Here is a 14,711-nt window from a genome sequence, read left to right on the forward strand (position 1 = left end):
GTGTTAGACCTACCAAAATGCATTACCTCACGTTTGTCCGAATTAAACTCCATTTGCCATTTCTCTGCCCAAGTCTCCAACCTATCTATGTCCTGCTGTATCCTCTGACAATCCTCAACACTATCTGCCACTCCACCAACCTTGGTGTCATCCGCGAAATTACTAATCAGACCAGCTATATTTTCCTCCAAATTGTTTGTATACTGCAAAAAAATAGAGGCCTCAGCATTGATCCCTGTGGAACACCACTAGTCACGACCTTCCATTCAGAAAAACACCCGTCTACTGCTACCCTCAGCCTTCTGTGACCGAGCCAGTTCTGTATCCATCTTGCCACCTCATCTCTGATCCTGTGTGACTTCACCTTTTGTACCAGTTCGTCATGAGGGACCTTGTCAAAGGCTTTACTGAAGTCCATTTAAACAACATCCACCGCTCTACCCTCATCTATCATCTTTGTCACCTCCTCAAAAAACCCGATCAGGTTAGTGAGGTTTGACCTCCCCTTCACAAAACCATGCTGTCTATTGCTAATGAGTCCATTTGTTTGCAAATGGGTATAAATCCTGTCCCTGAGAATTTTCTCCAATAATTTACCTACTACCGACCTGAGGCTCACCGGCCTATAGTTTCCAGGATTATCCCTGCTACCTTTCTTAAACAGTGGTACCACATTAGCTATTCTCCAGTCCTCTGGGATCTCCCCTGTAGCCAATGAGGATACAAAGAGGTCAGCCAAGGCCCCAGAAATGTCCTCCCTTGTTTCCCTCAATAAGGAAACATTAGAGCGAGAGAAAACTAACTTGAGATATAGACAGATAGAGGCTGCGATCTACCGGCCCGACTTGGGATGCGATGAGGCCGTTAAATCCCATGAGAGACCACTCGTGCGATTTAACGGCATTGTTATACCTCATGAGATCCCAGCCGAACAGGGGCACCTGGATGGTTGGGCTATAGACAGGGTGGTACTCTGGCACCCTGGATGCCACCATGGCACTGCCAGGGTGCCAAGCTGGTAATACCAAGATGCCTGGGCGGCATTTTGCCCGCACTGGGGATAAGGCATGGGCGTGTTCTGCCCTCATGAAGTGGGGTGCAGGGGGCTTGAGGACCCCCTCATTGGTAAGTTTGGGGGTTCAGAGATTGGGAAAATGCCACCCCGATCTCTTGCTGCACTGGCGGACAGAGCTTGTTAGTGCAGGAAATGTGGGGCCAAGTGGCCTAGAAATGAAGCAGAGTCCCATTTAATAGCGGGGTCGTGCTCGGCGCTGCCAGCACTGGGAAACACCTGGCTAAAAGTGCCCGACACGGGGCTCTGATTCATATACGTTAAATCAGGCATTGTCAAACTTGGGGGCACGACCCGCGGGTAAGCCGTCCGTCACGGCGTTCCTGATCGCGCATATCCGCGCGAAACAGCCGCAGCAGACGGCTTTTAATAATGCCGGCTGCGAGCGGCTTTCAAAATGGCCAGGAACAGATTTTTTAAAATGTTGCCGCACTGCGCATGCGTGGCCGATCATCGGTGGCGTGGGTCGCGAAGGTCGGCCTGCATGGGTTGCGACAGTTGGCTGGTTGGTGAAAATGGGTCCCCAGGAAATAAAGTTTGAGAAACAGTGCGTTAAATCACACCCAGAGTTTCTGTTGATATTTTAATAACGAAAAGTTAATAAAGTCAGCGTTGGTCTGACAGAAAATGAGCCTGGAGAATTAATAAAGGAAGATAAGGAGATGACAGATTAATTGAACAGTATTTTTCATCGGTCTTCACTATAGAGGATGCAAATAACATTCCTAAAATAGCTGTAAACCAGGAAATGGAAGGGAGGGAGGTGCTCCACAAAATTAGTCATCAGGGAAGTGGCACTGAACAAATGTTGGAGCTGTGGCTGACAAGTCTCCGGGTCCTGATGAATTTCATTCTCGAGTCTTAAAAGATGTTTCTAGTGAGGTAGTTGATGCGTTGCTTTTCGTTTTCCAAAATTCACTAGATTGAGGGAAGGCTCCAATAGGGTGGTATAAAACGAATGTAACTTCTTTATTCAAAAGGAGGGAAACTACTGGTCAGTTAACTTGACATCTGTCATTGGGAAAATATTAGAAGTTATTATTAAAGATGTTATAGCAGAGCACTTAAAACATTCATGGTATTCAGGCAAGGTTTTGTGAAAGGGTAATCATGTTTAACCAATTTATTGGGAGTTCTTTGAAGAAGTAACACTTGTTGTGGGTAAAGGGGAGCCGGTGGATGTACTACATTTGGTTTTCCAGAAGGCATTTGATAAGATGTTGCATCAAAGATTATTGCGGATAATGAAAACGCATGGTGTAGGGGGTAATGTGTTGGCATGGACAGATGATTGGCTAGCTAATCCGAAACAAAGTAGGTATAATTGCGTCTTCAGAGTTTGCTCCCTTCTCTCTCCACAGAGGCTGTCAGACCTGCTGAGGTTGTCCAGTATTTTCTGTTTTTGTTTCAGATTCCAGCATCTGTAGTAATTTGCTTTATAATTGGGTCTTTATTGGTTGGCAAGAATTAATGAGTGATGTGCCACAGGGATCAGAGCTGGGGCCTCAACTATTTACAAATAATGACTTGGATGAAGGGACAGAAGATATGGTTGGTAAATTTGTTGATGACAAAGGTGGAAAAGTAAGTCGCGAAGCGGACATAAGGCTACCAATAAAGCTAATACGTAGATACAGCAAGTAATTAGGCAAGCTGGAACGTTATTATTCTGAGGAGAATTAAATCCAAAAGTAGAGAAATTATGTTTCAATCATACAAGGCATTGGTGAGACCACATCTGGAGTATTGGTCTCCTTAATTAAGGATGAAAATGCATTGGAAGCAGCTCCGCACAGGTACTGACTAAGACTTGGAATAGGTGGGTTGTCTTAAGAAGAAAGGTCGGATAGTAAGTGTTGAAGAGTAAGAGGCGACTTGATCCAAACCTTTTCAGATCCTGAGGGGTGGATGTGGAGAGGAGGTTTGCCTTTGTGGGAGAAGCTGGAACTAGGGGATGCTGTTTAAAATTGATTGGTCGCCTACTTCAAACAGGTGAGGAGAAATGTTTGCTCTGGGGGTGCTGGGGCTTTGGAACTCTCCCGCAAAAGGCAGTGGAAGCGGAGTCTTTGAATATTTTTAAGGCAGAGCTCAGTAGCTTCTTGATAAGCAAGGGGATGAAAGGTTATCGGTGATCGGCAGGACTGTGGAGTTGAGGTTACAATCATTGACAAAGTACAGCACGGGAACAGGCCCTTTGGCCCTCCAAGCCATGATCCTGTTAAATGGAGGAATGGGCTCGAGGGGTTGAGTGGCCTACTAATGAGTATTTTCATATGCATGTAGCTGTGCTCGTGAATTACATTAAGCTGTTTGCATGAAACACCAGTGGAAATAATTGACCGGGTTTCTCTTTTCCAGTTTCAACCTACAATATTAAATAACTACTGTTTGAATGCACCCACATGTACTGGCTATGATCCTACTGACCTTTGAGTACAATCCTCTTCCTGCCCTGATACCTGCAATGTCAATATCACTGCTAATTTGGGTTTTCCAATTTGTGACATGTCACATGATTTAGTTAATTAACCTAGTTAATGTGGGCCATCCTATTCTGGCAAGCAAACACTCAAAAGTTTAAAGATGAGACATTTGTCTACCTCAGATATGCAATATTTTAAACAAAATAATTAGTTATACTTTTTCTCTGATCATGCTTTGAGAACTGAAATCTAAAAACATTAACAGATCAAAGCTATGGTTTAATTGGTGGAACATCTGTTCAAAATGAGTATTCAGACAGAGCAATGCTTCTGCACCAATGTTTAGTTGCTGCAGTAACAGAACGTTTCCCTACAATAGGACATGCTCTTCATGCAAAGAGTTGTTGCAGCCTCCAAGGACTAATCTGGTCAGTGGCATCATTTACTACTGTATAGTGAATAGTATCTAATGTGTAACTCAAATTAATGTGGAGGGTCAAATGTGCTCTCGAAATTATTGAAACTTCAGAAGGAGAGTGACACAGGGATAATAGATATGTTTTCACATGTTTACAGAATCAATTAAAATTAAATCGGTTTAAATCTTTTTGACCGGAAATTAACTATTTTTCTATTTCAGGGCAGCTGGTGAAGATGCCTTAAATGGTAAGTCTTAAATCCAAGCTGAAATGCAAGTAATGTCATTTACTTTCCAAAGAATGTTGCATTTTAAGAATGTATGATCAATCATAGCACTTTGTTACTCGGCTGTGAGCCCTGACTTCTGACATTCTCCTGTTTGATTTTTATACTTTGATGTGACACGTCAACCTTGCTTTAATGTCCGAGCTACTCCGTTCCCACACACCACATTCTAATCAATACTAAATTGTTTGATACTGAGAACTCAAGTTGATTTATATCAGGGAAACAGTGTACTGTGTTAATATTCAGAATCTGGCATAAACCGCCAAGACTTAATTACAATAAGCCTTTTACAACTAAGCACCTTACAATCTCTTTTCTGCCCTTTCTAAAGCGAATGTGCCTTGCTTTAAGGGCATAATTGCATTCCTTCTCTTTTGAAGTGAATTTTGGAACATGTCCTTTACAAATACTTTAATCTGATTCTTTCATTAACTTTGTTTTAATATTGCAGCTCTCTGCATAACTGACTGATCCGATACAGTCAAAACATCAACAACTCATTTCAAGCAGATCATTCTAAATATCTCGGTTGTTTGGGAAAATAACTATTCTGCCCTCATTATGTGCATAGTGTGCCAAAAGTCTGCCTTGAATGTTAAGCAACACCTGAAGTATTTATACAAGACCAGTTTTCTACAGAAGTTAACTTTACAGCTAAACCCTGCTGCCTGAGGACCCGGGTTCGATCCCTGCTCTGGGTCACTGTCCATGTAGAGTTTGCACATTCTCCTCGTGTCTGCGTGGGTTTCATCCTACAACCCAAAAAATGTGCATGGTAGGTGGATTGGCCATGCTAAATCGCCCCTTAATTGGAAAAAAAATAATTGGGTAATTCTAAATTTCTTTTTTTTAAACTTTACAAGAAAACTACGAAGATTTCTTCATTCATGCTCAGACCAGACCAAAGCTTCAATAACTTCTTCATTCCTCAAGTTATTTTGCTATCATTGTGTAAATGTTGATTTACACAGGGGCTTATTTAGCACAGTGGGCTAAACAGCTGGCTTCTAATGCAGAACAATGCCAGCAGCGCGGGTTCAATTCCCATACCGTCCTCCCCGTACAGGCGCCGGAATGTGGCGACTCGGGGCTTTTCACAGTAACTTCATTGAAACCCACTTGTGAAAATAAGCGATTGTTAGATTATTGTTAAATGTGTTTACAATATCTATATTAAAACTCAGAATGGTATGTAAGATTCAAGATAAATGCATTATTAAAAATTAGGTAAATGGTTTTCATGGAGGCTTCTAATCCTTCTGTGTTCAATGCTCCTCTTTTATGGAAGTTAGTGCGGCAGTTCCATATTTGTGTGTTTTAATGTTTTTAATCTCAATCTATTTCAGCGCCACACTTTTACAATGCTCAGCAATCTCTTGGAAGGCACAGAAAAATTGGAGGTGAGGTAAACTGATATTTTCTCTCAGCTTTTTGCACCAAATATTCTTTTGGGAGGAGGGGGTGCTGTCTGGTTGCTGGAGCCATGGAAGAGAGGGGGTGGAGAAAGAGGCTGGCTTCTTTCAAACCAAATATTGAACTTGTTTTTGCAACTAAGCAATGTTTTTGAAGAGTTGCTTTCTTCTTGTTCCTTGCACTTGCACAAAGAAAACCTTTCTTCTCACAGGAGTCCCGCTGAATTTTGTTTCTAAAGGATTAAATCTTATTTTTTCCTCTTCCACCTTCTAGTGATTGGGTCTCCATTCAAGCCTGTACTGGATGTAAATTATTATTATTCGGGTCAGTATTCCTAAATAAATATAAAAACTACTCCTACTTGGTGACAAATGTCTCAATGAACTGACTGATTGAGGTGTGTACCTGTGTTTTTGACAGCTGTTGAGAGGAATAATTTGATGAGGCTTTCTCAGAGCATTCCGTTTACTCCTCTCCCAAACAGAGGTGAGTGGAATTAGTATTGAAACTATTTGACTCGTGTAATACATTTAAACATTCATTCCAGCTTACACGTCCTATTGTTTTACAGTCAACATCTTCTGCTGAACATAGAACATAGAAAATACAGCACAGAACAGGCCCTTCGGCCCACAATGTTGTGCCAAACTTTTGTCCCAGATTAAGAACAAAGTAATCTACACCCCATCATTCTATCGTGATCCATGTACCTATCCAACAACCGCTTGAAGGTCCATAATGTTTCTGACTCGACTTCCACAGGCAGTGCATTCCATGCCCCCACTACTCTCTGGGTAAAGAACCTACCTCTGACATCCCCCCTAATCTTCCACCACTCACCTTAAATTTATGTCCCCTTGTAATGGTTTGTTCCAGCTGGGGAAAAAGTCTCTGACTGTCTACTCTATCTATTCCCCTGATCATCTTATAAACCTCTATCAAGTCTCCCCTCAACCTTCTCCGTTCTAATGAGAAAAGCCCCAGCACCCTCAACCTTTCCTCTTAAGACCTACTCTCCATGGTAACTGGGCTCCAGGCTGAATATTTGCCATCCACCACCACTCTGACTTCTATCGGTTAGCCTGTTAGTTATCCAACTGGCCAAATTTCCCAGTATCCCATGTCTCCTTACTTTCTGCATAAGCCTACCATGAGGAACCTTATCAAATGCCTTACTAAAATCCATGTACACCACATCCACTGCTTTACCTTCATCCACATGCTTGGTCACCTCCTTAAAGAATTCAATAAGACTTGTGAGGCAAGACCTACCTCATACATATCTGTGCTGACTATCCCTAATCAAGCAGTGTCTTTCCAGATGCTCAGAAATCCTATCCCTCAGTACCCTTTGCATTACTTTGCCTACCACCGAAGTAAAACTAACTGGCCTATAATTCCCAGGGTTATCCCTATTCCCTTTTTTGAACAGGGGCACGACATTCGCCACTCTCCAATCCCCTGGTACCACCCTTGTTGACAGTGAGGATGAAAAGATAATTGCCAACGGCTCTGCAATTTCAACTCTTGCTTCCCTTAGAATCCTTGGATATATCCCGTCAGGCCCAACACATCTTCCTTCCTAACAAGTATCTCCTCGAGCTTACCAGTCTGTTTCACACTGTCCTCTCCATACAATATGGCCCCTCTCATTCGTAAATACTGAAGAAAGGTACTCGTTCAAGACCTCTCCTATCTCTTCAGACTCAATACACAATCTCCCGCTACTGTCCTTGATCGGACCCACCCTCGCTCTAGTCATTCTCATATTTCTCACTTATGTGTAAATGGCCTTGGGGTTTTCCTTGATCCTACCTGCCAAAGATTTTTCATGCCCTCTCTTAGCTCTCCTAATCCCTTTCTTCAGTTCCCTCCTGGCTGTCATCTTATCCCTCCAGCGCCCTGTCTGAACCTTGTTTCCTCAGCCTTACATAAGTCTCCTTCTTCCTCTTAACAAGACAGTCAGCCTCTCTTGTCAACCATGGTTCCCTCACTCAACCATCTCTTCCCTGCCTGACAGGGACATACATATCAAGGACACGTAGTATCTGTTCCTTGAACAAGTTCCACATTTCAATTGTGTCCTTCCCTGACAGCCTATGTTCCCAACTTATGCACTTCAGTTCTTGTCTGACAGCATTGTATTTACCCTTCCCCCAATTGTATACACACTTCAACCCATCTCCATGCCTGCAAGTGCTCTCCTTTGTCAGTGTTACCTTCCCCACTGCCTCAGTGGGGCTGGTTTAGCACAGTGGGCTAAATCACTGGCTTTTAAAGCAGACCAAGGCAGGCCAGCAGCCTGGTTCAATTCCCGTACCAGCCTTCCCGAACAGGCACCGGAATGTGCCTGTAGCTTCATTGAAGCCTACGCGTGACAAGCGATTTTCTTTTCATTTTATTTCATTACACACTTTGACGTCTTGAACTTCGGCTACCTTAGTTGCTGGACTACAAATCCGGTTCCCATTCCCCTGCCAAATTAGTTTAAACCCTCCCGAAGAGTACTAGAAAGCCTCCCTACCAGGATATTGGTGCCCCTCTGGTTCAGATGCAACCCGTCCTGCTTGTACAGGTCCCACCTTCCCCAGAATGCGCTCCAATTATCCAAATACTTGAAGCTCTCCCTCCTACACCATTCCTGCAGCCACGTTTTCAGCTGCACTCTCTCCCTATTCCTAGCCTCGCTATCACATGGCACCGGCAACAAGTATAGACTTTGTCTATACTGAGTATCGACAAACTTAAATATGCCCCCCAGGGATCCCATTGTGACCTCCACACACATTGTCTTGAAGTCCGCGTCTGTAATCTTGGACTTATACTAAAAAAAAATTAAATTCTAAATTCATCCCTGTATATTTTGCACAATATGTTCCGTCATTTATTTTGTCTATTTGTCAGGTTTTTGGACACTGTGATGTATAGAGGTTACAGACAGATGACCTCTTTTCTGACCTGTATCACTGCAGTTCAGTAACCAATGGCTAGAACATGCACCAGCAGATAGTGGGAATTTGCTGTGGGTTTTTTTTTCTCTGTCTGTGTGAAGAACCGTAACTTTATTTGGTTTTGCTCTGGGTAACGTGGATGAACTTTAGTCATTATGTGGGAAATGGTAAATATGGAATCCCCTAAGTTCACAGTTCAAGGTGGAGCACACCAGATCTCCAAAATAATGCTGTACTGTACAGTGTATTTTTAACAACTGTTAATTCCAGTATTGTTTGGTTTTGATTATGCTGATATGAGATTTTTTTTTCCTGAAAGACTATTCCAGTCACCCTACTCAGCAGGTCTGTTTCAGAACAGAAAGGCCCAAAGTGCTCGTGGCAACCTCCAGCCTTAATCAAAAATATTACATTTTATTTATTATAATACTAAGAATCATCCTTTGTTTTTTTAAAGAGAACACAATGATTGGTTTTACATTCATTATCTAAATACAACACACAGGTTGTAGGAGAATCTGAACATTAACTTTGACTTGATAGGAGTCTGTTATTTCTTTGTCAGTATGTTGTGGATTTTCGACCCACTCTTGAAAGTAGAGTCCAAACAAAATCTCCACCTTTCGTTATTTTGCCAGACATTGTTTAGAAATAAGTGGTCACCCATTTAAACTGGATGAGCTGAACTTGTTTCACTGAGGGTCATGAGTCTTTGGAGATGTCTTCCTGAGAAGGTGGTGGAAGCTTTGTATATTTTTACGGCAGAGGTGGATAGATTGTGAATAAGCATGGGGGTGATAGGGGATAGGCGGGATGGAGATCTGAGGTTACTGCCACATCAGCCATGATCTATTTAAATAGTGCACCAGCCTGAGGGCTGTTCATATGTTTGTATAAATATGTGCCTTCCGATTACTAACTGTGCCAATCCACCTACCCGGCACATCTTTGGGTTGTGGGGGTGAGACCCACGCAAACACTGGGAGAATGTGCAAACTCCACACGGGCAGTGACCCAGAGCAGGGATCAAACCTGGGACCTCGGTGCCGTGAGGCAGCAGGGCCAATCCACTTCGCCACTGTGCTGCCCATGGGTTATTTTTAAAAAAATTAAATTGAGTACCCAATTCATCCCCCCCCCCCCCCAAAAACCCTGCACATCTTTGGGTTGTGGGGGTGAGACCCACGCAAACACGGGGAGAATGTGCAAACTCCACACGGACAGCAACCCGGAGCCGGGATCAAACCCGGAACCTCAGCGCCGCGAGGCAGCAGTGCTAACCACTATGCCACCGTGCCACCCTAAACCCTTCTTGATTTTGAACATCTTTACTAAATCTGCCCTTACAATCACTGTCCAAAAAACTGAAGCCCATCGTTCCTGGTATTCTAGTAAAACTCCTCCGCATTCATAATTGGACACAATTCTAGGGCACACACTTTTTAAACTTATACCATTTAGTTAATACCATGTTTCCTCAATCTTCCTATTAAAATCCATTATTCCCTGATTCTCTACATTAACGTGTGTATGCCATGTATACGTCTTTTTCAGTATTCTCTCTTTTCAACTATACTACACCAGCTCTGGATTTCCTGAAGTCATTCATATTGCTATATAATTGTTAATTTTTAAAAAAATCTTGTCATAATGTGCAGAAGCAACCAAGGTGACAAATATTTAAATTGTGGAGCAAATTGTATAATTTAAGATGTTTCTATAGGAAATATTTTGTTACATAAAGTGATTTCTCTACTTTATTGCTCTCCAAGCACACTAGAACATGTATTGCATATAGGATGAACTGACAGACATTCGGAATCAGGGCTGTATATATTTTCATGATATGAAAATCTATTTCATTTAAGTACATGTCACAAAGGAATTCCAGACAGATATTGTGAAATGTGGCAAGTATATGTGAATCAGATTGTCTGCAGAGCGCAAGTGTTTACTCCAGCCACTAGTGTGAAACTCTGTTTCGAGCACCATCTACTGGAATTCAATTGTATGTCACATTTTTGTGTAATATCTGTTTGAATTGTGTATCATACAAGGCAGAAAAATGGCTGTGAATTTTCAACAAGAAGACCCTTTTATTACAAATAATCAGTGACAAACATAGGCTTAAAATGAAGATAATTTCATGGACAGCAGTAGGGACAAACAGAGAATTGTTAAATTAGCAGGTGGTTGCTAGTGGAGTGTCCCAGGGAGCAGTGCTTGGACCTCAGTTATTTACAATCTGCATTTGGGGGGGGGTGGGGGGGTGAAGGAAAGTGTATAATATTATCCAAGTTTACTGGGGGGGGGGTGAAGGAAAGTGTGTAATATTATCCAAGTTTACTGAGGGGGGGGTGAAGGAAAGTGTATAATATTATCCAAGTTTACTAAGGGGGGGGGGGGGGGGTGAAGGAAAGTGTATAATATTATCCAAGTTTACTGAGGGGGGGGGTGAAGGAAAGTGTATAATATTATCCAGGTTTACTGAAGGAGGGGGGCGGTGAAGGAAAGTGTATAATATTATCTACGTTTACTATGGGGGGGGTGAAGGAAAGTGTAAAATATTATCCAAGTTTACTGAGGGGGGGGGGTGAAGGAAAGTGTATAATATTATCCAGGTTTACTGAAGGAGGGGGCGGTGAAGGAAAGTGTATAATATTATCTACGTTTACTATGGGGGGGGGGTGAAGGAAAGTGTAAAATATTATCCAAGTTTACTGAGGGGGGGGGGGTGAAGGAAAGTGTATAATATTATCCAGGTTTACTGAGGGGGGGGGGGGGGGAGTGGAAGGAAAGTGTATAATATTATCCAAGTTTACTAAGGGGGTGGTGAAGGAAAGTGTATAATATTATCCAGGTTTACTGAGGGGGGGGGGGGGAGTGGAAGGAAAGTGTATAATATTATCCAAGTTTACTGAGGGGGGGGGGTGAAGGAAAGTGTATAATATTATCCAGGTTTACTGAAGGAGGGGGGGGGGTGAAGGAAAGTGTATAATATTATCCAAGTTTACTGGGGGGGGGGGGTGAAGGAAAGTGTATAATATTATCCCAAGTTTACTGAAGGGGGGGGGGGGTGAAGGAAAGTGTATAATATTATCCAAGTTTACTGAGGGGGGGGGGTGAAGGAAAGTGTATAATATTATCCAAGTTTGCTGAGGGGGGGGGTGAAGGAAAGTGTATAATATTATCCCAAGTTTACTGAAGGGAGGGGGGGGGGGGGTGAAGGAAAGTGTATAATATTATCCAAGTTTACTGAGGGGGGGGGGGCGGTGAAGGAAAGTGTATAATATTATCTACGTTTACTATGGGGGGGGTGAAGGAAAGTGTAAAATATTATCCAAGTTTACTGAGGGGGGGGGTCAAGGAAAGTGTATAATATTATCCAAGTTTACTAAGGGGGTGGTGAAGGAAAGTGTATAATATTATCCAGGTTTACTGAGGGGGGGGGGGGTGAAGGAAAGTGTATAATATTATCCAAGTTTACTGAGGGGGGGGGGGGTGAAGGAAAGTGTATAATATTATCCAGGTTTACTGAGGGGGGGGGTGAAGGAAAGTGTATAATATTATCCAAGTTTACTGAGGGGGGGTGAAGGAAAGTGTATAATATTATCCAAGTTTACTAAGGGGGGGGGGTGAAGGAAAGTGTATAATATTATCCAGGTTTACTGAGGGGGGGGGGGGTGAGGGAAAGTGTATAATAATATCCAAGTTTACTGGGGGGGGGGGGGGGGTGAAGGAAAGTGTATAATATTATCCAAGTTTACTGGTAATATGAAGCTGGGACAGTAAGCAGTTAGGACACGGTCTGCAAAGAAAGGAGAAAAAAAATGAAAATCGCTTCTTGTCACAAGTAGGCTTCAAATGAAGTTACTGTGAACAGCCCCTAGTCGCCACATTCCGGTGCCTGTTCGGGGAGGCTGGTACGGGAAGGGCTATATCGGGTTAAGTGAGTGGCTATGAAGGTGACAAATTGAGTATAATTGAAGGAGATGCGAAATTATTGACTTTGGTAAGAGAAATAAAGATTTTTGTGGGGGGGCCACAAGGATCACTGAATGAATTCCTGGGATAAGAGAGTTATCCTGTGAGGAGAAATTGAGGAGGATGAAATATCTGATGTATAACTCCTGCACCCATCAGAACGTCTGCAAATCTGAACCTATATCTCCTGTCCTACATCATAGGGATGTAGCACCTTGATTGTTGTTTAATTCCAGCCATAGATGTTCTGTCTTTGATTCCTTGAGCACACTCTCTCCTAGCTTTGTAATTTTTAAAATCAAAGCTGCAACCCCTTTCTCTTTTTGCTGTCTTTGTCAAATACCTTGCACTGAGAAATCTGAAGGATCCAGCCCTCCTATTTTTTGTTTTTGAGCCAGGTCTTATTTGTAGCCACTATATCCTGTTCCCAGCAGATGGGCAGCGGTTAGCACAGCTGCCTCATGGCGTCTCGGTCCCATTTTCGATCCCGGCTCTGGGTCACTGCGTGGAGTTTGCACATTCTCCCCGTGTCTGCGTGGGTCTCACTCTCCCAACCCAAAGATGTGCAGGGTAGCTGGATTGACCAGGCTACAATTGCCCCCTAATTGGAAAAAATTAATTGGGGTACTCTAAATTTATTTATTTATTTTTAAATGTTCCCAGCAGGTTCATTCTATATTATTTCTAATCGTCCTCTTGTGAATTTTGTTTCTATTTTGTAGAACTAATTGTTGTTTTTCAATCCGGTGCTAAATTACTTTAAATTCTCCACCACAGACTATAGTTAACCTGCCTACAAGGATATTGGTCCCAGCTCAGGTGCAACCCACCCATCTTTAATACCTCCCACCTGCCAGAGAACTGGTTGCAAAGTCCGCCTTGAAAATCTGAAGGCCTCCCTCCTGCACCATGTCTCTGGCTATGCATTAACCTGCTATTATTGTCTTTAGTCAACTTGAATTAGATTTTAAGGCACTAAGGGAACATTCAGATTTGGGATTCTTGGGGATATATTTTTCAGGAAGAGAAAGAGAATTCTTTTTAAAACAGTGCCGGAAGAACTCAGCAGGGCAGCACGGTAGCACAAGTGGATAGCATTGTGGCTTCGCAGCGTCAGGGTCCCAGGTTCGATTCCCCGCTGGGTCACTGTCTGTGTGGAGGCTGCACGTTCTCCCAGTGTCTGCGTGGGTTTCCTCCGGGTGCTCCGGTTTCCTCCCACAGTCCAAGACGTGCAGGTTGGGTGGATTGGCCTTGATAAATTGCCCTTAGTGCCCAAAACGGTTGGGAGGGGTTATTAGGTTACGAGGCTAGGGGGAGGCGAGGGCTTAAGTGGGTTGGTGCAGACTTGATGGGCCGAATGGCCTCCTTCTGCACTGTCTGTTCTATGATTGGCAGCTTGTGTGGAGAGACTAAGAGTTAGCATTTCAAATCTAATGTGACTCTCGAAGATCCAAATCAGAGTTAGTTTGGATTCTGAAGCATTAACTATTACTCTCCTCCCGGAAGCTGCCAGACCCGAGTTTTTGTAGCAGTTTTTATTTCAGATTTCCAGCATCCGCAGTGTTTTGCTTTTATTTTACTGAGAATTGATTTCAACACCGGAATAATGATGTGGGGATGGTTTTTGAAGTGTAGCATATTTGCAGTTTAGAAGGAACATATGAAGAAAGTTCACACAAATGATATAATATAAAATGGAAAAGATACAACTACAAAAATGTTATCACCTGCTTTGTGTTGTTTCAGAGTGGACTTGTTTTGAACTTTCTCACACTTTATTTCTCTCATGTTGAAGGTGAACCTGTTACTATATATAGGCTAGAGGAGAGCTCACCAATCAGTCTGAACAATAGCATGTCTTCCTGGTCACAACAAGGGCGATGTGCTAAAATTGAGTTCTTAAGCAAAGAAGAAATGGGAGGGGGCTTGCGACGAGCATTGAAAGTGGAGTGCACGTGGTCGGAGTTCGATATACTAAAACCAGGTCAGCTGTATATTGTGAAATCTTTCCTTCCTGAAGTTGTGAACACATGGAAGAGAATCTACAAGGAAGATACTGTGTTACATCTGTGTTTGAAGGTAAATGCTCAGCGCTCTTTAAGATATATATTTGTTTTCTTCACTCTTTGATTCATCAGGAGGTTGGTGGCAGCTCTCAGC

General features: G+C 42.8%; 1 protein-coding gene across 7 annotated transcripts in view; it reads left to right on the plus strand.

Moving 5' to 3' along the window:
- The window catches only part of trpm7 (transient receptor potential cation channel, subfamily M, member 7), a 215,726-nt gene that overhangs the window by 166,133 nt on the left and 34,882 nt on the right, over positions 1-14,711 (plus strand). For all 7 annotated transcript variants that reach the window (XR_005462557.1, XM_038813819.1, XM_038813820.1 and 4 more), the window contains 5 exons: positions 4,136-4,161; positions 5,550-5,603; positions 5,890-5,940; positions 6,037-6,102; positions 14,347-14,630. Coding sequence is in view for 6 of the 7 variants with exons in the window: in XM_038813819.1 (XP_038669747.1) it covers positions 4,136-4,161; positions 5,550-5,603; positions 5,890-5,940; positions 6,037-6,102; positions 14,347-14,630 (481 nt within the window). In the remaining variant the exon portion in view is untranslated. The remainder of the gene's footprint in view (positions 1-4,135; positions 4,162-5,549; positions 5,604-5,889; positions 5,941-6,036; positions 6,103-14,346; positions 14,631-14,711) is intronic.

The sequence above is a fragment of the Scyliorhinus canicula genome, chromosome 12 (assembly GCF_902713615.1).
Source record: "Scyliorhinus canicula chromosome 12, sScyCan1.1, whole genome shotgun sequence".
In the NCBI taxonomy this organism is placed as follows: domain Eukaryota; kingdom Metazoa; phylum Chordata; class Chondrichthyes; order Carcharhiniformes; family Scyliorhinidae; genus Scyliorhinus; species Scyliorhinus canicula.